Here is a 24,584-nt window from a genome sequence, read left to right as displayed (position 1 = left end):
CATTTGATTTCGGCAGTGGTTGGGTGTATAGGCCTTGATCCTACTAAAACTGAATGAATATTTAACGACACCCCAGCACGAAAAATACATTGGTCCTACGAAATTCAAATTCATTCTCTCTCGCCTAAGATACCAAATGGCCATAGTCTAAAATGTTCCGATGCGATGCTAAACAAATATTTTCCCCATTATCTTCCAATTTGCACCCCCAATAGCCCCCCCCCCCCCCCCCCCCCCCCCAATCTAACCGCTTCTTCGTTGTGCAGAGGTATACGTAGGCCTACATTTTATAATTACATATCTTCATATTATTTCGCCGTATACAGATTAGGCCTATGTCGCGTACACATTAAATGTTTGAAGTGTGTGTGGGTTTGTTTGTTTTTTGTTTTTTTTGTTGTTTTTTTTTGGGGGGGGGTTGTGTTGTTGTTGTTTTTGTTTTGTTTTTGTTTTGTTGGGTTTTTGGGGTTTTTTGTTGTTTGTTTGGGTTTTTTTTTTTTTTGGGGGGGGGGGGTAAATAGGTCTAGTATATTAGCTTTTTGCAAAGATGGTGCATATATGTTGTTCGTAGTTGTAGCCCTACTGAGATTCACCGTGGGGCATTTTAATTAACCGTTAAATTTGTAGTGTTTTAAAACTACAATAACGAAGACTGCACTTGACGCCATATTCCCGCATCCCACCCAAAGATGGCTTGCTGTGAAGTGTGTTTAGGGAGGGGGGAGGGGTGTGCACAAATTATCGTACAGAAAAAAAGTTAACAAATCGGTGATTTCTAGGATATGGAGACTGTACACACAGAGTGCAGGCCTAATGTGTGGATTTGCAGTGGTGTGTTATCGACTAAAATGTTATCACAATACACATGTCAATATATCCAACACGGAAACAGCATTAACTCTTGCTTGATATCTTAACAAGCCAGCTATCTCAAGGCTTCAAGAATACGACACCACACAACGGGACTGTTTATCTGTGATAAAACGTTCAACGAATACTTTGGAAGAGCGTTTTGCCAGACGCTATGAAAGACGCGTGACACAGTGTCCTGGCCTACACAGCAACCTAAACGGGTATAAACACAGGCTGTGAATAGAGAAAAGGAACATTAATAACTCCACCTCACAACACAGCTGTCAAATACCGTTAAAGGGCCGTGTAAACTAGTGTCCAAATGGGAATAACGCCAAAAGCAATTTACTACCATATACAATTTTAAATAATTAAAAAATAATAATATAGGGGGTGAGTATAGGATTTTCTGAAGATGGAATAGGGTAGTGGAAGGATATAGAGTTAGTTTTGTTTAACGACACCACTAGAGCACAATGATTTATTAATCATCATAATTGGATGTCAAACAGATGGTGATTTTGACACAGTCTTAGCACATGCCCCATGGGCGGATCCAAGGGGGGGGGGGGGACCAGGGGGACGCGTCCCCCCCCCAAAAATTGTTCAAGTGCCCTCAAAATGTCCAAGTGCCCTTTTTGTTTGTAGAATTATTTTTTTTTTAAGTAAACAATAATTATATTGTAGATAAATGAAATCAAGATTTTCGTGTACATGCGCAAGCTTGCAGATATGTGTCTGTGTTATTGAGTCTCAATGGGGCCCCAATGAGGTTCTAACGCGAGTGACGCAAATTTACTTCATTATTGCTAGTATATTATGACGTAGAACTGTAGGAATTCATATTAATTGTAAATATCAAAACTTGTAGTAAGGTGCCCTTTTGACGAGTCGATGTGCCCTTCTTTTTTGGTCCCCCCCTAAAAATATTTCCTGGATCCGCCCATGTGCCCTCCCCGTTTCCTACGCCAGTGAGTGGTCGCCATGGCTGCACCGCCGGACTAAAGCTTACAACTTTTCGATCACCCACCGTATTCCCTCAGATTTAGCATCGTCTCATTTTTATCTATTACCTTCTAGACTAGAGTTTGTTTTGTTTAACGACACCACTGGAGCACATTGATTAATTAATCATCGGCTATTGGATATCAAACATTTGGCAATTCTGACACATAGTCATCAGAGGAAACCCGCTAAAAATTTTCCGAATGCAGCAAGGGATCTTTTATATGCACTTTCTTACATACAGGAAAGCACATACCACAGCCTTTGACCAGTCGTGGTGCACTGGTTGTAACAAGAAAAAACCCAATCAGTTGAATGGATCCACCGAAGTGGTTCGATCCTGCGACGCAAGCACCTCAAGTGAGCACTCCACTGACTGAGCTAAATCCCGCCCCCTTATAGTCTAGTCAAAATAGGGCTGGACCCAAAACAAATTGTAATAGAATTTTTCTTCAAAGGTTCATATTAGATTCCTGACGTTCTTTACATATTATTCAGAGACGAGGAAGTATTCCACACACTAAATAAAGTCCTAGTTTTATTGGACACTTTCTTCATGAATTCATATAGTGGGCGAGACGTAGATCAGTGGTAAAGCGCTCGCTTGATGCACGGTCGGTTTGGGATCGACCCCCGTCATTGGGCACATTGTGCTATTTCTCGCTCCAACCAGTGCACCACGACTGGTATATCCCTGTCTATGGGATGGTGCATATAAAAGATTCTTTGCTACTAATCGAAAAGAGTGGCAACAGCGGGTTTCCTCCCTCAATATATGTGTGGTCCTTAACCATATGTCCGACACCATATAACCGTAAATAAAATGTGCTGAGTGCGTCGTTAAATAAAACATTTTATTCATTCATTCATTCATTCATATAATTGCATTATAGCTGCTATTAACGTCTATATGATGTTTTAAACATATTAATATTTCTTTACGTATGATGTATTCATTATATTGTTCGTTAAAGCCCCAGTCACACCGTGCCTGCTACCGAAAAATGTTGGAATCGCGGGCAAATCGTAGAAAGAGCGCGCGACTGGTCGCAGAGGTCGTGGGTGATCGCCGGAGTAAAATCAGTCGCAGCAAGGTCAATGGTCATGTTCCAAACTTCTGACCTGTGATTCCAAATCGTAAGAGGTCGCAGGCAGATCTTACATGGTCGTGCCACCAGTCTTGCATGGATACACCACCAGTCGTGCTTTATCGCGGGTCAAGTAGTCGTACGATTGGTCGTGCTACTGACCATGCCACCTGACAATTGGTGGTGCTACCCGTCGTACGACCTCACGATCGGTAGTGCGACCAGTCACAACCTGTCCCGACTGGTTGCACGATCTTACGATTGGTGGTACCAGTATATTTGGAGTGGCTTCTGGGGTTCAGGTCACTCTCCACTACGACACCCGAAGAGAGTATATCGCTATGGCAGATGTTCCAGTGCCGCAGAGAAGACTCGAATTTATGTTGGGCCGATTGCAGATGGAGCAACAACAACAGCTGGGTGCTGTGGCCGCAGCCGTACTTCGCCTTTATATCTGATCGATCGACCCATGTCGCGAATGGCTGTGATTGTCTGCGAACGGTCGCAGGTCGCCACGACTGATTGTACGATCGATCGCTGGTCGCACGATTACCTACGATTGATCTTGCGATCGATATTCTCCAATCATTGGTGATCGCGTGACCACGCGTACCACCAATCGTACGATGACCAACCACCAGTCTTAAGAGCAATCGCAATATGCGATCGCAAATGGAGATCGTAGCAAACATTGCCGATTGGTCCTACCTCGGCCAAATTGCCACTAATCGCACGATCCAGAAAACGTACGATCCAGTGTGACTGAGGCTTAAGCCCCAGTCACACCGGGCCTGCGACCAGATTACGACCTAGCTGCGACCGAAAAATGTTGGAATCGCGGACAAATCGTAGAAAGAGCGCGCGACTGGTCGCAGAGGTCTTGGGTGATCGCCAGAGCAAAATCAGTCGCAGCAAGGTCGATGGTCATGTTCAAAACTTCTGACCTGCGATTCCAAATCGTAAGAGGTCGCAGACAGGTCTTACATGGTCGTACCACCAGTCGCACATGGACGCACCATCAGTCGTGCATGATCGCGGGTCAAGTAGTCGAATGATTAATTGGTCGTGCTACTGGTCATGCCACCTGACGATTGGTGGTGCCACCTGTCGTACGACCTCACGATCGGTAGTGCGACCAGATACGACCTGTCCCGACTGGTTGCACGACCTTACGATTGGTGGTACCACCTGTCTTTAGCTCGCAGACCAGTATATTTGGAGTGGCATCAGATTCTAGCTCTGGCTCTGGCTCAGGCCGGGTACTCTTCCCACGGGCCTTTCCGTTTTTGAGAGGCATAGCAAATTATAGTTTCAGTTGAAAAGTTCGACGAAGTGTACTCCCTGAGAGCTAGGTGACTACTGATGCTGACGCACGATCGCGAGTCTTTATATCTGATCGAGCGACCCATCTCATGACTGGCTGCGATCGGTCGTGAGAGTGGTCGCAGATCGCCACGATTGATCGTGCGATCGGTCGCTGATCGCCACTACTAGTCGCACGATTACCTATGATTGATCTTGCGATCGATCTTACCCAATCGTTGGTGATCGCACGACCACGCGTACCACCAATCGTACGATGACTTACCACCAATCTTAAGAGCGATCGCAGTATGAGATCGCAAATGGAGATCGTAGCAAACATTGCCGATTGGTCGTACCTCGGCCAAATTACCACCAATCGCACGATCCCGAAAACGTACAATCCAGTGTGACTGAGGCTTTAGGTCACATAAATTCAAAGGAATGCCAAATATAACATTTCGAAGACATTTCAAATTTCTTTTCTAATATTTCCAGCAGCTGAATAAAAAATTTAAAAAATCATAAATTTCTGTTCCTACTGCAAATGTCTTCCAAAGGTAATTGAAACGTCCATTTCAACACAATCTGCTTTCTATAACAATTCATGAAACTGATGATACATCTTTTGAAGATCTCTGTTGTTAGTGTTTATGCCCTTAAATATGATGATTTAAAAAAAAAATACAATTTACTTCCTGTCAAAGATTATTTCAGCCATCCAGTAGTCGGTGGAAATAAATGATACGAGTAATACTTACCCAGAGACTGATTATAGTGTAAAATCTATTACCACATCATCATTTCTAACAAAAGTCTCTATTATATTAATTTAAAACAATAAAATAAAGTTTTAAAAAAGAAACTCTAAACTTGCCAAAGATGGATGTCTGTGTATTCTGTAAGGTTTCATTCTTTCGTGGACAGTCAATTTAACTCTGAGAAATAAAGGATGTCAAGGAATAGCAGAGGCCAGTAGAGTCCATGAAGGGGATACTGTAACAGTTTCAGGACAGTTTGTGTATGTCACCTCTCCTGAAAGGTGTGTGACTAGAAGAGTGCATCCCTCCAACAGGCGATCACATGATGCATTACAAGACAGTGATCAAGCTAATGCAAATGAAGACGGCTAATGCTGCATTTTACACAGCTTGAATCCAGTTTCAAAATCATTTGTTCCCAGTTGTTCAAAGAATAGTTAAATTACTCCTGGGTTCGTGTAATATATACCTTTTAATTATGTTTGCACAAAGACAAATAAACTTTAGATTTGATTGTGTATGGATACCTTTGGTTGTTCTAAATCAAGTTTCAGCATCATGTCTTCAGTTATTATGTGTATTGATTCAGTCTTTGGTAAGCTAACTGACATTTGAACAGCCGGCCCCTGATTACTTTGTGGGCAGGTTGATACATGGCGATTGGTTCACATGGCACACATACTCGTACTAGTCATTACATTGGAGTTCCATGCAAACAAATATGGAGCAGTGTAAAAGAAGAAATGATCGATGAGCAAGTACTGACAAGAATCAACAGTATCCGTGGCCTTCTAATAGCTGATGGCATCATGCCGTTTACCACAACTTTTGTAGTACCAACTTCAGGACTGGCAGAGAAAATATGGTAGACCAAAGTACACATATTAATAACTGGCCTTCCTGAAAGTCAAGACATAAACCGTAAGAACACAGCCATAGCTCTGTTTGAAATCTTACATTTGGTAGTCATTTTTAATTTATCTAAAGTAAAGAACAATATAATGAATACATCATTAAGCTGAAAAGCTTCATTATCTCAAAATGACATGTAAACAAATTAAAGATCTTACGTACTTTGGTAGCCATGTTGAAGTTATGAAAAAGAAGGAAGTGTTAAAAGCAGAAATGCATTTATCGTGTGGAATAGTTTCCTTATCTCCAAATATCTCCAAATCTCAGAACAAATCGTATATGTAGACACAAAATTAGCTATTCAATGGTGTTTTGGCGGCCATATTGGAATTATGCAAATGAACCAAGTGTTGGATCAAACTATGAATTTACTAAATATCTTTCCTATTCACCCAAAATTATTGTTTATTGTTTGAAAGGCTCGAAAACCTTTCTAGATTATATCATATTGCAAAGTTAAATATGTTGACCGCCATCTTGAATTTATGCAAATTAGGCATATTTCCCTATGGGGAATTTTTGGTATGTTATTCTAGTGACGTCTCTTAAATGAATTCTGAAGAAAAAAATTCTACTGCAGTTTGCTTTGGGTTATGCCCCCAAAATCGCTTAGATTGCATATAAAAGATTCCTTACTAATAATGGAAAAATTAAGCGAATTTTCGATCTAAAGACGTCTAGTTACCAAATGTGTGATATCCAATAGCCGATTATTAATAAATCAATGTGCTCTAATGACGTTGTTAAACAAAACAAACATTTAAGTTAAACAATAACACGCATTCTGAGAGTACTGCTAAAACAATACATGTCTCCTACACGTTTTCTTAAAGTTAAAGGGCTATAACTTTGTAAAAAAAACCAATATGGGTATAAAAGTTCAACTTGATTTGTAAGAATACATGCCTATACTATATACAGTATCTTCAGGCATTGCCATAAGGGCCATAACTCTGTTATAAATGGGTAAATTGCAATGAAAAAGTTAGTTTGTTTCGTTTAATAACACCACTAGAGCACATTGATTTCTTAATCATCGGCTACTGGATGTCAAATATTTGATAATTATGACATAGTCTTAGAGGAAACCCGCTATATGTTTCCATTAGTAGCAAGTGATCTTTTATATACACCATTCCATGGACAGGATAGCACATACCACATCCTGATATACCAGTCGGGTTGAAACGAGAAATAGCCCAACGGGCCACCCGACGAAATCTCCATCAAAGTTAGTTTGTATTGTTTAACGACAACACTAGAGCACATTGATTAATTAATAATCGGCTACTAGTGGGGCGTTTAACACCCAATATATTTGACTGAATTGTGCGCTTTTGGTTGAAAGCATGAAACTTAGCACATAGATACCTTGACCTATTACAAACAGTTTCAGATATGAACCCAACTCAGGAGCGCACACTGGTGTGCAGAGAGGATCTATAAATGTCCCCCACTTCCTTCTACTAGGATAGCTAAAATTAATATTGTTCACCTTGGTTAAAACCATGAAACTTCGCACATATATCTTCACCCATGACAAACATTTTGAGATATGGACCCAACTTAGTAGCGCCCTCTGGTGGCCAGGGAGGATATACAAGTCTCCCTTACCCCATTTAGTGGGGCAGCTATCAAACAAAAGTGTGCACTTTTGGTTAAAAGCGTGAAACTTCACACACACACACACACACACACACACACACACACACACACACACTTGACCCACTACAAGCATTTTCTGATGTTGGTCAAGTCAGAAGCGCCTCCTGGTAGCCAGGGAGGATCTACAAATATTATTCACCCCGTTTTAGTGGAGCTTAATCGCTGGGCTACTCTCGGCCTACTAATATCCAAACCTATTCGTAGCTCGCAACCCTTTTCTATTAGATCGACCGTTTCAAATTGCGCCTAATTTCCATTATCAAAAATGCGAACCCTTTCTCTTTGGACTTAATCCTACGGGACATTCCAAATTCCATAACACCCTCCGTCTGCTACCAACTACGGTCGGGCTTCTGGTGCTCCCTTGCACTTGCCAGTGCAGGCGGTCCCTCCTCCTACCCCCCCCCCCCCCTTTCCTGTCTTGGACGTAGATGCCGGCTGAGGCCAATAGCTGTGCCCAAGACAGGCGTGCGCTACAACAGCTTGCTCTGAATGTCCACTCCAATTTTAGTGGAGCAGCTAACAAAACATTTGTGCACTTTTGGTTAAAAAACATGAAACTTGGCACACACATACTTTGACCATTACAGGCATTTTCTGATATGGACCCAAGTCAGCAACGCCCCCCCCCCCCCTCCCCTGTTGGCGAGGGAGGATCTACAAATGACCCCCACCCCTTCCGTGTAGGGAGTTCTTAATAATTTGGAAGTACCTAAATTTAAATGCATGCTTTCACCCATTGTTAATTCTGCATCAATTCTAAATGTAACTGTGAATAGATGAGATGAAAGAAAGAAATGTTTTATTTAACGACGCACTCAACACATTGTATTTACGGTTATATGGCGTCAAACATATGGTTAAGGACCACACAGATTTTGAGAGGAAACCCGCTATCGCCATTACATGGGCTACTCTTTCTGATTAGCAGCAAGGGATATTTTATTTGCGCTTCCCACAGGCAGGATAGCACAAACCATGGCCTTTGTTGAACCAGTTATGGATCACTGGTCGGTGCAAGTGGTTTACACCTACCCATTGAGCCTTGCGGAGGACACTCACTCAGGGTTTGGAGTCGGTATCTGGATTACAAATCCCATGCATCGACTGGGATCCGAACCTAGTACCTACCAGCCTGTAGACCGATGGCCTAACCACGACGATTTGGGGTATGGGAGTGGAGGATGAGAAATATTTGTGGTGTGGAGGATTTGTACTTTAATGCCATGAAGCAATCATATGTAGCATGCACACCAAATACATTGTATAATATCATGAAACTTGTACGCATAGATACTATGACGTATTATAAACAGTCATCAGCAGTTCTATTCAAAATATCACTAGATGAATATTTGATACAATTGACAAAATATGGAGACAAGATATCAAGTGGAAAAGCGGCAACACTTACTGCGAGTCTTACCAGCATTTTGCTTTGGTGTCGTTCTGTTCTAGACAAGGCAAAGTTTTCTTGGAATATAGGGCAGTGTAGTCACGACATATATTAACCTGATTAAGAATTGTAATATATAGTGCTAATTTCATATACCACTGCTCATGCATGCACTTTCTAAGGAACATTTCAGTTCAGTGCATTTCCAATGGACCCGTTTTGCATGCACATATAGTGTCACGTCATTTCAAAATCTTGCAACCATACGTATCCAAATTACAGCAAGCTATTGGCACCACATGTTCAGTATACAAGACTGGCTGTCTTTAACAAACGTCCATCCCCACCCCTCTGGAGTAGATGCACGATGTACACTGTTAATGGTGGTCCATATGCCAGCTTGGTATGCATCACACGATGAGTGCTACAATAAGGCATCCTGGGTGGGTGGAATGGTTTCCATTGTCTTTCCCTTCTGGCAGTACACCACCTTACTTGTTTTTTCAGTAAATGGAAGTATGGATCATCTTTATATGTCATGAAGGTGTAAGGGTTTGAGCACCATGTAGATATAGGTACAGGTTACATCAGGGTAACAGTTTCTTGCAACGCATGTTGTTATTTCCAGAGGTAGTGTCACACCCTTAGAGGTAGGGACAGGAATGTATCTTTACCCAAGACGTCATAGCGGGTTTCATCTCTAAGACAATGTGTCAAAATTATCAAATGTTTGACATCCAATAGCCGATGATTAACAAATCAATGTGCTCTAGTGGTGTCGTTAAACAAAACAGTGTAACTGTCATAAAATGTACCAAAGGCAACCCAAATACTTGCATTTTGATGCAAGATAATCAAATGATAGAACTTGCTAATTAGGATGACAAGCACACAAGACTTGACAAAACGTTTCAGAATAGCATTCTGAATACGAACTAAAAGTGAGTATGCTTCCTCATGGTTATATAGTGGCATTGAACGCTCGGTTCCTTGAAGGATAGCTATGACAACATGTGTAATGATTATTTCATTGTCTTAAGGGCAATATATTGATAATTTTGGTAGTGAGGAATGCAGAGTTCTTGTTTGATGGTTAGATAATGTAAAACATCTGGCTACTTTCCTGGAATCTAGTTCCTATCAACAACTTGACACGAAAGCAGACACTTTGGTATACATGATGCCCTGCCTCTAATCCACAGCTTCGCAAGATGTGACAATACTTGTGCTTCCTTTGGAAATGTAAAACGAGTTGGGGTGGGGGTTTAGACCAGTAACCTGGAACATGTTGACCGAGCAAAGGCGGCGTTTTAGGCCCACTGCCAAAAGGGTAAGACAGCGAAAAGCATTGCACCCACCCAGGATGCTCATATCATAACATGTTAATCTGTAATCTATAGTATAATATGCAAGGCCTTTTTAACAACTTCTAATCTTTCTGATCGCTTCTACTATTTTGATCTGTACTGCCGATCGCCTTCTTTGCACTCTTTCTGTGCTCAGATTTAGTCGACTACCGTACATACATTGACAGATATTGATACCAGTGGTTCCATTCCCACCACAATATTGCTCACCCTCTCCCTAATGCATCTCATCTATTAAAAAGTACATTTAGAACTGATGTAGCATTAACAATCACAGGCGACAGTTATAATTTTATTATATATATATTTTTTTTTTTTTGGCATTCCGCCTCATGTCATTGGGGTCCCTCTAAATGGATTTTCTGGATCCGCCACTGACAATGAGTCATAATCATATATTTGAATGAAAGTACTTTTAAGTTATTAAGAAATATCTACATTGAAGGGGAGAACATTTGTATATCACCCCTGGCCAACAGGGGGCGCCGACGACTTTGGTCCATATCTGAATATGTTTGTAATGGGTCAAGGTGTGTATGTGCAGTTTCATGTTTTTAACCAAAAGTGCACACTTTAGTTTTAGCCGCCCAACTAAATGGGAGTTGGGGACATTTGTAGATCCTCCCTGGCCACAACGGGGCGCTGATGACTGTTTTAATGGATCAAGGTATACATGTATATGTGCCAAGTTTCATGCTTTTAACCAAAAGTGCCCAAATTGTTTTGTTTTCTGGTCAGCTTCCTCACTAAAAGCGGGATGGAAGACATTTGTGGATCCTCCCTGGCCACCAAACGTGCTGCTGACTTGGGTCCATAAAGCACACAATTTGCGTGTTATCTGCCACACAATATTGGACGTCAACCATTTGGTAATTCTGACTCGTAGTCATCAGAGGAAACATGCTACATTTTTCCTAATGCAGCAAGGGATCTTTTATATGCACTTTCCCACAGACATTATAGCACATACCACAGCCTCTGCTATACCAGTCGTGGTGCTCTGGTTGGAATGACAAATAGCCCAACCGACTAAATCACCATGAAAGTCAATCTTGATCTGTAACAGTAAATAAAAAAGCTATATACATTTTGACTCTGGTAGCCATCTTTATGTTGTTGTGATTTTCGGACACAGAAATTGAATTGCATGGAATAATTAAAGATGGTTAGCAACCTACTCCTCCTCCCCCCCCCCCCCCCCCCCCCCTATCTCCTTGGGTCTTTTTATTGCACTTGCCCCTCCCCATTCAACTCTTAAAATATAAAAAGGGCTACTTAAAATATAACTAATTGACAGTCTACACAGTACTAATTTACTGGTATCCATTTTAAACAGTTTACAAGTATATTTTGGTAGAGGGGTCATTACATACTGGCTTTTTAAAAATACCTGCACACCCAAGTTGTTTTTATTTTATAAATCAGAGTATTTTAATATGATACATTAAATTTGTTTATTTATGTGCCATAACACATTTTCAATTTATTATCGTCCGTTGCCCAGTTTTGGTGAGGTTACTGTTTCGGCGGTTGCATTGTTTGTGCACAACAGAACGTACATTTGAATATTTTTAACGAATTTGACGGTTGCATGGTAAAAGTAAACAAATGTCAGCCATATTCAAAGAAGGTTCGTAAAAATAAAGTTTAAACGAGCAAAGAAAGCAAGATTAAAATTTACCCACATTTCTTAATTCCTTTTTTCTATGATTTTTAAAGACTAATTTGAAAGAAAACTTAATTTTAAAAACTATTTCTGTCTGTTCTCAACTGTACTGGTATCTGGTTATTGAAGTCATGATTGTCACGATGTCTGCTGATAAAAAAAAAAAAAAAAGTCTCTTTACAGATACTTGCTAAACATATATGGTCCTTATATGTTTTAACATAAATATATTTATTAAAACTCAGAATGCAGCTTATATTTTTAACCAAACAATTTTACTATTATAACAATTCATTTGCTCCACTTATTACACGATTGCAAGGTATAATGGTTATATTCGTTTTCCTAAAATGTTGTCTGTTAACATTGGTTCTCGAGGGCTCCATTTTGTAATTTGCTTTGAAAAAAATTTAAATTTTTTTTTATAAATTATTATAAGTGCATGTTTAGTGGAACAATATACATTTTATGTTGGTAAGTTTTTGCTGTTAGCTATAGCACTTAACATATCACCTAACGAAACAGGTTACCTAGTTAACAATATTTACTGCTGATGCATGCTAGTTTTTGATGCACGTGCAGTAAACTTAGCTACTTAGCGACCAGTTCAGTGCTCATGTGTGAAGTGTAGAAATACTAATGAAAAGGTAGGTATTTTAATAACAACTGTCTGTTTATAAATATTTATATGCTTTATTACTGAATGCTTATGGTCACGAAATTGGTCCACCAATTATAAATTGAACCAGTCTCCACTAAAGCAAACAATGGACATTAACAGAAGTTTCCATTAAAAAAGTAATGATCATAAAATAAATGATAACTGTAACAGGAAGAAAGAACAAGTAATTAATATATTTATAATGCTCATCACTCCACTCACCGTCTTTCCAGGCATGTGGGGTTGGGGGTATTCTAGATTCTAAAACTAATGAATTGCCCAACATGTAGTGAAAGTTATTTGTATATTGATAAAGATGGGCCTAGTGTAGGAGGGAAGTCTTTAATAGTGATGATATAGCAGCAGTCATCATACCCGATATCAAAAAGATATGGAGAGAGAGAGACATGAGAAATAGAAATGCGAGAATGTGCAGGAATTTTAGCATATGGTCTAGTTTGGCAAGTAAAATTTTTATGAGGTTCAACTCACGCTTCCCCATAAAAAGCAGGGGAAATAAAGTAACACATTTTTTGATGGGCCTAATCTCACTGCCTTAATTTTGGGAGTTTGAGACAAATACAAGCCATTGCTTACTTATCACAGGATGCCCACTTATAGTTGCACAGATAAGAGAAGCATCATTAAGACAACATCACGTTAATTTATTTCTACTTTTATGGAGCATCTCCTTTGTTTTACACACAAATAACACACGTTTTGTTAATATTTCAACTCCATCTAAGTTCATCTCTTGTTAATTCAGTCCAGATAATCACATCAAAATGTGTGTTCTCATCTTTTCTTTTATGCGCATTCTTCTTCCATTTCTTCATAGCCCTCTGGCAGAGCGTTCAGGTGCTTGTTGTGAAACAGAGTATGGTTGCCATCTCCCCATGGAAATTTCTGAAAAACAACCCAAACAAAATTAAATCATTTTCACTTGCAGTCAAATTGTACCATAGCATGTACACATGAATATTGTAATCTTCAAATTAATGCGATCATAATATTAATGCCAAAAATGCGAGTTTGTGTTATTCGCATTAATAATATTACACATTTCTGTTTTGTATGTGTCCCACGTTATTAAAAAAAATTTTCTAATATACATGTATTTATAAAACAATTCATGGTAGACAGACAGACTAATTGTTGCATAGTCCAGCAAGTTAGGTGTAACACACTATTAAAATAAACAAAGATTAAAGTTCTAATACATTTATAAAACAACTACGGCACAATTCATCGTAAAGGAGACAGACTATTTGTCCAATAGTCCAGCAAAATGCCAGCCACGTGTGACAACTGCAGGGTCTTTGGCAAAAGCAGACACGATCCATTGCGCATGAATGGGTTTTAGGACGCTAATATTGCAGTCGACCGTTTCTTTGTCTTTACAATTGTTGTGGTACATGTATGCTAATCTTTAGCCAGATTTAGGTAACTATACACATTACGTAAATGATTGCTGCAAAAATATGCTTTGAGTTGATCTCACCAAAAACACTAGGGACTAAACAGGTTAACTGATGTGTAAGCAGACATGTTGGCGAGTTGATCTCATTGAAGACGCCTGTAATTTGGACGTAACCGATAAGTACACAGATGTGTGGTGTAAGGAAAGATAATATTTCAAAGGGAGGCCACTCGCATTAATGTCATGTCACACTTTAGTCTGCCCACCGTCAGTCGCATTAATTTAGGATCTAAAGTAATTTAGTTAATTGGAAAGGAATATTTATTTAACAACTGACATTTGGTGTCTAACCTACAAGTAGCTACTGGTTTGGGTTTTTTTAACAATTTACAGGCCCATAACGTGTGAAGTGGGAGAGATCAACTTTGAATCAGATGCAACATGTATGAGAGTGTATTCCAACGACACAAGCTACAAGCCGTGGATTTATCAGGGTTGTCTCCAGAAAATGTTCGAATATTGACTCATCTTTAGCACTTTCCTGGAGTGGGTTTTTTTTTGCTTTGAAAATATTTATTTGACCCAGCTCGTGAAATGAACTGCACACATTGTAACCTGCTATTAGTAATGTAACTGGATTATGACTAAAAAACAGAAAGAAAGAAATGTTTTATTTAGCGACGCACTCAACACATTTTATACACGGTTATACAGTGTCAGACATATGGTTATGGACCACACAGATTTTGAGAGGAAACCCGCTGTCGCCACTACATGGGCTACTCTTTCCGATTAGCAGCAAGGGATCTTTTATTTGCACTTCCCACAGGCAGGATAGCACAAACCATGGCCTTTGTTGAACCAGTTATGGATCACTGGTCGGTGCAAGTGGTTTACACCTAACCATTGAGCCTTGCGGAGCACTCACTCAGGGTTTGGAGTTGGTATCTGGATTAAAATATACCAGTCGTGGTGCACTGGCCGAAACAAGAAATAACCCAATGGACTCACGAACGGAAAACTAGGTCTGAATAATAAATTTCAGCCAGACTTCGCCTTTACATTTTAGGAGATATTCTACTGCCATAATATATCGTTAATATTTTTTTTTACACTATAAAATTTAATCAGATGTCATGTTTTGGATCCAGATTTCGATAATTTTAAGACGTAACATTGAATATTGACAAAATGTCATTACAGTCATGTTACAGTATTTTTATCAATTAATTATAATAAATTATAGCAACTGTCTATTTTCTTTGCATGTCCCTGTAAAACAAACTAGTGACCAAATAAACTGATTCTTGGGATATAAAATACAGATATAGAAGAGACGAGTGTATAGGTTAAACTTGCACAAAAATGTCACATAACTCATTAATATGTAAATTTATTCAAAAATTGAAGTGCAAAATATTTTTTCACATGAAAACAGTTTTATGGCATCAAAATGTCATGTCCTAACAAAATGTGACCATGAAATGCCCCAGTAATGTTAGTATTAGCTGGTAAAGAGTTGTGCATACCATGAAATGCCCCAGTAATGTTAGTATTAGCTGGTAAAGAGTTGTGCATACCATGAAATGCACCAGTAGAGTTGTGCATACCATGAAATGCCCCAGTAATGTTAGTATTAGCTGGTAAAGAGTTGTGCATACCATGAAATGCCCCAGTACTGTTAGTATTAGCTGGTAAAGAGTTGTGCATATGCAGAAATGCCCCAGTAATGTTAGTATTAGCTGGTAAAGAGTTGTGCATACCATGAAGTGCCCCAGTAATGTTAGTATTAGCTGGTAAAGAGTTGTGCATACCATGAAGTGCCCCAGTAATGTTAGTATTAGCTGGTAAAGAGTTGTGCATACCATGAAGTGCCCCAGTAATGTTATTAGCTGGTAAAGAGTTGTGCATACCATGAAGTTAGCTGGTAAAGAGTTGTGCATACCATGAAGTGCCCCAGTAATGTTAGTATTAGCTGGTAAAGAGTTGTGCATACCATGAAGTGCCCCAGTAATGTTAGTATTAGCTGGTAAAGAGTTGTGCATACCATGAAGTGCCCCAGTAATGTTAGTATTAGCTGGTAAAGAGTTGTGCATATGCAGAAATGCATTTCAAGTTATTTTAATCTATAGTCCTTCCCACAGCAATTGTTTTCTAAATTGCACACAAAAATATAGGTTCTTTTATTTTTATTTCCAAAACACTTTCACTTTTATTCCTTAGTGAAAATAACTTAAATTATTTACAAAAAACATTTTTGTAGGAGGATGTGGACGGACTATAATTATACCTGTAGCTTAACATTGCGTTGATCTTGAGGTAATATTTTCTGAGGTTAGTATATTTATACTTTATTTGGTGCGTATTTGGTTTGGGCATACCACCTCTGCTTCGGTGCAATCTAAATCCCTGACGTCCATTAAGTAGCAGAATGTTTATTTACTTAAAAGACACATTTTTAAAAACACTAATTTTACCTGAAAGTGCATATATGGCAGTAGCTACCGGTCTCAACACACACTTTTGCCTACTCTATTGGTGGCTGCTTTAAACAGACAGGTACATACATGTATATCTATTTAAATTATTAAAATAGAAATACCCACTATATTCTAATAGCAAGGAAAGGAATAATGTGCCTTGTAAAATAATTTTCAATTGTCATGTAAAAATCTTCATTTGATATATCAACTGAACATTATACAGCATGCCACCCTCACCTTTGTTCTTAATCGAAGATGTTCAAAGGCAACAAAGTCATTTCGTTCTTCTTCATGTTCATGATGCATAAAAGCATTGGCCCAGCATACAACAACACCTGGCAGAGCCACCACGAAGGACATTATCTTCCACACTCTAGCACCTCCAGCTAAAAAAAAAAAAAAACCCCACATTACACTGTACTTACTTAACACCAAATGGTTTTGTGAAATGACAAAAATCAAATTGACTAGCCATGATTGAAAATCCACTATCTAGCCCTACTTTCGGGGTTCTACAATTTAAAAAAAATAAAAAAATAATAAATTCCCATATTTGCCAGTGGATTACAAATTTATGCACTGGTCATGCTTAAAAATTCACATGCTAAAACCAATAAATGAAAATAAATAACTTTTCATTGTACAATTTCAAATCCTGAATTGTGATATAACCGAGATCTTGTCTGATAGTTTATCACTTTACAAAACAGATGGGAGGATTAGTCATGGTTACTTTTACTAGTCTGTCTAGAAAAACATTCATCAATTTAAAATAAAGTTATCTAGTACAGCATAAAATTATCTAGTACAACATTTAATGCTGTTACAATATTTAACAACATTAAATTATAAATGAATAATTGAAGTCACCCCAGCACAAAAAAATGAATTAGCTATTGGGTATGAAACAAAAGGTAATGAATGAATGCGCGTAGCAATAACCAAATGAATGAAATTAAACATTAAACAACAGAGTTGAAAATTAGCATGAAAACTGGTCGCCAGCTGGGCCAGTTGAAGAAAACTCTTACTGGCCCTTCTCAAATTCAACTAGCCCTCCAATTATCACATTGAAATTTAACTGTGCAGCCAAAATCAAAACTAGAATGGTCTTTATTGAATAATAACCATGTGCTCACCGTATATAGTCTGTTTGTTTCAAAAGGAAACCGATGAATTGGCATGCAACTTCATAATGAATAAAGTTAAAATTTATATAAAATATGTTATTAAGTTTTAAACCTATACAAACTCAAATACTAGTAATATCTTTTTGAAAACGAAATCCAGTTTTATTGTTTTATTTTTTTTACATGAGATTATTACCATTAAATTATACAGATTATATCTCATTTTTAGTACATGAGTGAAGGCAAAATGCTAGAACAGACAACGTATGCTGCATATAACTTGCAGTCTTTGAAGCACAAACAAAAAAAAGCAGTACAAAAAGACTAAATGTAGAACCGTGCATGCTTTAGTAATTAAACTAGTCTGGTAGTGACAGTCCTCTTTGTAACAATAAAAGGATAAAATCTCCAGGAAAGGATTTCCTTGGGAGTGGCTGTCATCCTATAGATAAGATACTAGACAGAGGTCCATGGAATCATCCACTATTTTGCCAAATGCCCATTCGACTGCATTGTGCAGAGATACGGCCCCGATCATGTAAATGACAGTTTTGTGGTTCACATTTCCTTGGATAATCCATCAATTGCCGTAAACCCAATTCACAAAAGAAGATTTAAACTATGCAGTTTGATGGCAATTTACAAATATAAATATTTTAATTTACCTCGAATACCCCATCCACCACACCCATTTTTTTTATATTTGAGATGACATGGGATTTAACATATAATAAATTAATTTGTTTTTATATGAATTTTACCCTTTACTCATTATGAAGTTACATGCCAATTCATTGGTTCCCTTTTGACACAAATGGACAATGGTCTAAAATTTATATTTTCTGCCTTAGTAAAATGTAATGTGTGTGTGTTCGTGCTTGTGTGTGTGTGTCTTCGTATGTTTGTGCATGATACTGAAGATAACAATCAATTGACTGGCCTTTGGATTAAGCCCAGTAGTAAAATTCATTGTTATTTTTATAGGCATACATGCGCTCACGTTAGTGTGAGTTGGAACTACGTACAAGACAGATTTTAATTTTGTCCCAGAATAATATAAAATAATAAAATATGATTTTTTTTTCTCTTTGAATAACAATTATCAAATACCGGTAGTAACTCTACTGGATAATTATGGCATATTCATTCCATTCCAATAAGCCCACGACTTCCAGATTTTAAAAATACATGCAGTGTCTTCGATACGTTTTGAGCTCTATTTTTAGAAAGACCTGGCCCAAAGCTACAGATGCCGAGTCAGGCGCTGTCAAAATATAGAGCACGTTCTACATGTATGTCTTCTGCTGCCAGAATAGTTCGCGCCAGCACATACGTGGTGTGTTTTATCATATTCGGTTCAGTTTCAGTGTTTCTTTTTTTAACTGGTTCCTAAAATCGATGGTCACCCAACGGACTACCTTTGTAAAATTCTTAGACGCCCTTAGCCAATAAAGGTTTTCACAGCCGACCGGTAATTTTCTACCCTGAAACAAATGCATGCCTTGTTAAGTACATGTGGTATTAATATTTATTTATGTCCAGTGTTCTCGCTTGGTGAAAATTAAAAAAAATACAAAAAACAATAAAGATGTTTGTAAAGTGATCCCCTAATGTCGGATACATGTTTTGTTATGTCCATCTTCATCGAATGAATCGACCATTGTGATAAAATATTATCACCAGCTGATAAAAATTAGTTTCGTTTTGGTAAAGGTGGTGTATACATTACATTATTTGGCACCCAAGATAAATGACTTGAATGATAAACACTACCACTTCTGTTGTTTTTATAAGCAGTGATATCCCCCCCCCCCCCCCCCAATTTTGTTTACAATATTTCATAAAGAACTGTTGAATAAACAGAATGACAGAAAGTAAAAATCATCAGCTACAACCAATTATATCTGCAATTGAGGACAAAATATCAGACGATAGTTAGTGGAAACAAAAGACAGAATGACCATTTTGATGACGTGACAAATGTGGCGCAGTGTTCTACGTTGTGACCAAAATGGTTGCCAATGCGACCAAAATGTTGGCGTGGCGACTGATTGAATTTATTATCGTCGCCATCTGGCGACTGACTCAAAAAAAACTTTTAAGTATTAAATTATTTGCCATGTGCGTTCAGAGTCCCAACAGCGAAAACAAATGAAATTTGTTGACATCCTTGTGCAGTCGGAACACTTCGTTATTTACGAAGTTGTCCGATTGATCACTGTGAATTCCGTATTAATTTACGGTACCGTTCAGAACTCATCGTTGATTTTAGTGATTTGGTGAAAAAAATCAAGATACTTGCAAAAAACAATCCAGATATTTCAATTGGTGTGTTATTTTATTTTATGTATGTAATAAAGAAGTTCCGAATACTGTATTGTACTGTACATAACCGATTCACTATTGTACATTACTGGTGGTTGCATTCGATTCAAGAACATGAGTACAAAATCAAGTAAAGGTTGCTCACTCACTGTTCATACTATACACATTGTAATCAAACGTGCAGAATGGAGACTGATTATTAAACAATGCATTACAAAGTGAGCATTTCAACAGTTACGCAACGCTCTTTGATGCACGATGCGATGCGGTACAGACGTTATGGGGGAGGGGTTGTTGGTCAAGATTTACTTACCGACGTCTTTAAAACAAAGTGATTTTTTTTAAAGCATAAACTAAATACCGGCAACCATACATGGCCATATTTTCTATTAGACGATTCTTTAATCAATTATTTATTTAAAATAATAAATTCAAAAAAAAAAAAAGCAAACCGAATAATGTTGGTTAAATTGCATAACTGCAGACCTTCGTTTTTGAAAACCCAGGAGTGCTAAAAATCGCACTCCTCAAAATGCTTACGAGGGGAGTGGAAATTACACTCCTCAAAATGCAGAGGAGGGGAAAATCGCACCCCTCGAAATAATCAGAATTAGAGGCAAGAGACCGAGAGGAATTGCACCCATGAACATTATTAAGTTTGAGGAGTAATGATTTCTAAATTAAATATCTTAAGAGTTAATGTTTTGTGTTTTCAAAATAAATATCCTAATTTAACTAATATGATAGATGTTCTCAAAGATGAAGTAATGCAGTCTTTCACAAGAAAACGAAATACCATGAACACAACATTTATCGATTTCTTATGTATTATATGCATATCATGTTGCATTAAAATTCTGAATCATGATAATCTGTTGATTATTTATGAATAAAGAATTGAAACTGATTTGTTTTTTGTTTATTCTGTTTTATTATTTAAAACAAGTACAATAATTTTAATCTTCATCGCAGAATGATATGATTTCTCCATGGACACAAACCTGTGAACTGAATGTGAATTGACATTGTAACAACTATGGTATTGTTATCAAGAATTCTAACAGTAAAATATCTAATAAAACACTCACAAAAAATAATGTCAGTAGGCCTATTTGTAAATGATTTAAACTAAAAAGAAATTAAAAGTTTAACAACCACATGACACAGGGTTATCACATTTATCATTATATCATAATATACAATATGTCATGTACTTTCAAATTCTCTATTTAAAAATGATAATAATAATAATGTCATAACAGAGATAATGTCAACATCTATTGTTTTCTACCCAAATATATCTTAATTTTTATAAATATATATTTTTACAAACAGGATTAACTTTAATTATCGGTGTACTGTAATTAACACGTCATTTATTATACTACTAACTCGAATCATAGCAACCCATAAAAAAACCCAAAACCCCCCAAAAAAACCCCATAACCACCCTAATGTAAATTTAATTTTAAAATATACATGCTTTACATTCGGTAAATTTGAATTACTAACTTGAAATTAAATTGGTGTATGTTTGTTCAGGGTCCCGTCAACCGATCACATGTATTAGAAATCCGACTACCAAGGTCAATGTCATTTGCTTTAAATCACGTGGCAGTATCGTGAAACAGAAAGTAGAAATGTCTACGAGTACATCGCTGTTATTAACAAAATCAAAACCTGCTTTACTAAATTATGTTTTGTTTGTGTACGCGTTTACTGTGATATCAACATGTATAAACATTATACATTAAACATTATATATATTGGACAACGCGCCTATTCTTTTTCCTGTACGTGATCAAAACGACGACAGTATAAATACATTTCTCAATCATTACGTGCATTGTACGAAATTAAACAAACAAAACCGACGAGATCTTAATAAGAAGTGAATTCCTAGCTGATTGGCTCAGTGTAAAGATAACCAACCAATCGTGTTTCAATATGTAAAAAGTATTCTAGGAAGTTCATTGTGAACAGAATGGAAAGATTTGTGGTGTTGTGGATTGGATTCAATAAACAATTAAAATGGCGGAGTTAAAAAACAAACAACACAAGCATGATTTGTTCAATTTAGGGGCGCGTTATTTTGCGCCCGTCAGATTGAGTTGACGGGGGTTCACGGGCGTGATAGCGCTCGCGCCCGTCAAAAACGAAGGTCTGAACTGTGGCAGTAAAAAGTGGAGGGGGTGACAAAGTGTTACATTATTTTAGAAGGGATGGTGGTCTTAATGTTACAAAAGGTTATATGTGGAGCAGGGTAAAAAATGAACCTGCCAAAGTTTCCACTATGTAATTATTGAACAGACACAAGTGTTGCGTTTGATCTGCTAACCCATTACGCATGTTGCTACACTCGTTCAAATCGAATGCAGCCCGTTAGCGGGGTGTTTTGTTTTTCTTGCTGTATGCGCTGTTTCCGCCCACCATGTAGAAGCACAGTGAAAACTTTCAAAGTGGCAAAATGTTAAAATATTGCAATTCTTTAGGAAAACAAAAATCTAAAACTTCAAACGCTAATCAAGAAGACGAAACTGGCGAAACAAGTACTGAAAAGTCAAATGAATTTAGGTAAATCTGAGAAATCTGCAGCTGAAACCAAAACAGAGCCAGCCAAAAAACGTAGAAAATTTAATGAAACTTTGCTTTCAGTTTCTGTGGCTTCAACATGATGATAATACTGACACAATGCACTATACCTATTGTAGAAAAATGTGCAAGCATGTTGCTGGCATAAATCAAATGAGGGGAGACAGTTTTTGTTTTGTATACACACCACCCACAAAATAATATTTTAGTTAAACGGTAGGATACGTAGGAAAAAAATAGCAGTCATATGAGGCATAGAATTATAATTACAGTCCCTCCCACCTCCCTCATGCGATCAATTCTGAAATGGTCCTCATTTCAAATTCATGACCGAGTGAAAACTAAACACTGTTTCAAGCTATTTATTTAATCCAGCAGCATAAGTCATGTATAATGTTATGTTTACAACACATGCATAAATGATACAAAAAGAGTAGACTGGCTAGTCAGCCTAGTGACATTTTAAGCTTGGTGAGTAAAATGTTTTTGTCCACTAGCCAAAGGAGAGTAAGTTATAAAACCGAGCGTAGAACACTGTGGCACCAACTAAGTGGGGGGTTTTCAATCAGAGATCGCCGAATCCGCAAAAAAAAAAAAACACATGATACAAATGGATACAGGTATGACACAAAATAGAGGCTGTTAAAAATAGTTAAATTACGTTACGGTAACTGTCGTAAATGTTTCGTCAGTTTTTGTTTTTTTGGTACACAACGCGGCTTGTTTCCTTTGATGTCCAGTGTGCAGACTGATCCTTGTTTTTGTGTGTGTGTAGAAAAAGTGTGCATTTGGATATAGCGGAGAAACTGCCATACTACCATAGTAAGTCGCCAAGGCCCAAGGTCAAAGTTGTGTCGAACAACTTTCCTGAATTATTATTTTCAATATTTGAATATTTACTGGCTATATTTCACTACTGCACATTAAGTTTCGAATAATAATTATCTAAAACCTGTACCCGACCAATACTATTCTCAAATATTTACATAGCCAAAACAAAAACAAATGATAATTTTAATAACACGAATCATGTGCGTACGTGACAACGCACACTGGTAGTTTTATACAATCTGTTTTGACGTTCACGCAATATGTTTACACTTCGTTGACTGTGTATTAAAAGAGATACATTACAACATACCATGATCGCCTCCACCTTCAGCAGCAGCAGCGAATCTACGAACAAACAAACTACCCAACCTGCTCGCCATTTTACAACCAAGGTGCTTTTGACCAGCTCTTCGTTGATTACGCCTCAAATGTTTAAGAACTCAAAACCAGTCTACGAGTATATCTAAAATTAGCACTAACTATGAAACGAACACACCTTTTACATTTTATATCGAAAGTAGTTTCTCAGATATAAAAGTTTCGTTACCAAATACAACGCACATTTTCATTCTATAATTAAGAAAAAATTGTTCTACATAGTAAATTTTGTTCTATAGTCCTTCCCACTGGGAACGCCTTTTTGATAGGCCTACAATGGAATTTACTACACGTTATACTAGTATTTATTTTTGAGCCAATTGTTTTCTAAATTGGACACAAAATAGTTTTAAAAAAAGTTATTTCCAAAACACTTACTTTTCTTCTTACGTCAAACCACACTGAAATTATTTATTTTTTAATTATTTATTTATTTTATTTTATTATTTAGTTATTTATTTTGTAGAAGGATGGGACGGACTATAGATAGTATTTCCTGTCCATGACAGGCGTACGTGCGCTATAACAGCTTGCTCTGAATGTGTACGTTAAACAACTTGAACTTGAACTTGAACTTGTAGAGTATACTCGAAATACTGTTCTGGTGTATGGAACACGTTCCTAAACGTGTCGAACAGGCAAGAACGTGTTCGTTAACGTGTTCCCGTTCTCAAATCTCACAACACATACTAGTAACCGGTATACGGCCGATTCGTCCTGTACAATTCGTCAACGACCAAAAATTACTTC

General features: G+C 37.6%; 1 protein-coding gene across 1 annotated transcript; it reads right to left on the bottom strand.

Moving 5' to 3' along the window:
* Positions 1-13,319: 13,319 nt before the first annotated feature.
* On the bottom strand, positions 13,320-23,923 carry LOC121368186 (cytochrome c oxidase subunit 6A, mitochondrial-like). Its single transcript, XM_041492815.1, has 3 exons — positions 23,767-23,923; positions 16,816-16,964; positions 13,320-13,581 (listed from the first exon to the last, which is right to left on the bottom strand). The coding sequence occupies exons 1-3, from the start codon at positions 23,834-23,836 to the stop codon at positions 13,483-13,485; spliced, it is 318 nt and encodes a 105-aa protein (XP_041348749.1). The 5' UTR covers positions 23,837-23,923; the 3' UTR covers positions 13,320-13,482.
* Positions 23,924-24,584: the final 661 nt, after the last annotated feature.

This window comes from Gigantopelta aegis, chromosome 3 (assembly GCF_016097555.1).
Source record: "Gigantopelta aegis isolate Gae_Host chromosome 3, Gae_host_genome, whole genome shotgun sequence".
Lineage (NCBI taxonomy): Eukaryota > Metazoa > Mollusca > Gastropoda > Neomphalida > Peltospiridae > Gigantopelta > Gigantopelta aegis.
The sequence above is the reverse complement of the archived record's forward strand: the minus strand, read 5'-3'. Positions and strand labels throughout refer to the sequence as shown.

Bases quoted from the DNA above. Each gene is read 5' to 3' on its own strand.
- LOC121368186 (XM_041492815.1), bottom strand. From the start codon at position 23,836: ATGGCGAGCAGGTTGGGTAGTTTGTTTGTTCGTAGATTCGCTGCTGCT. The intron at 16,965-23,766 runs GTATGTTGTAAT...TTTTTTTTTTAG, and splicing joins TGAAGGTGGAGGCGATCATG to CTGGAGGTGCTAGAGTGTGG. The intron at 13,582-16,815 runs GTGAGGGTGGCA...GTTGTTTTTCAG, and splicing joins ATCTTCGATTAAGAACAAAG to AAATTTCCATGGGGAGATGG.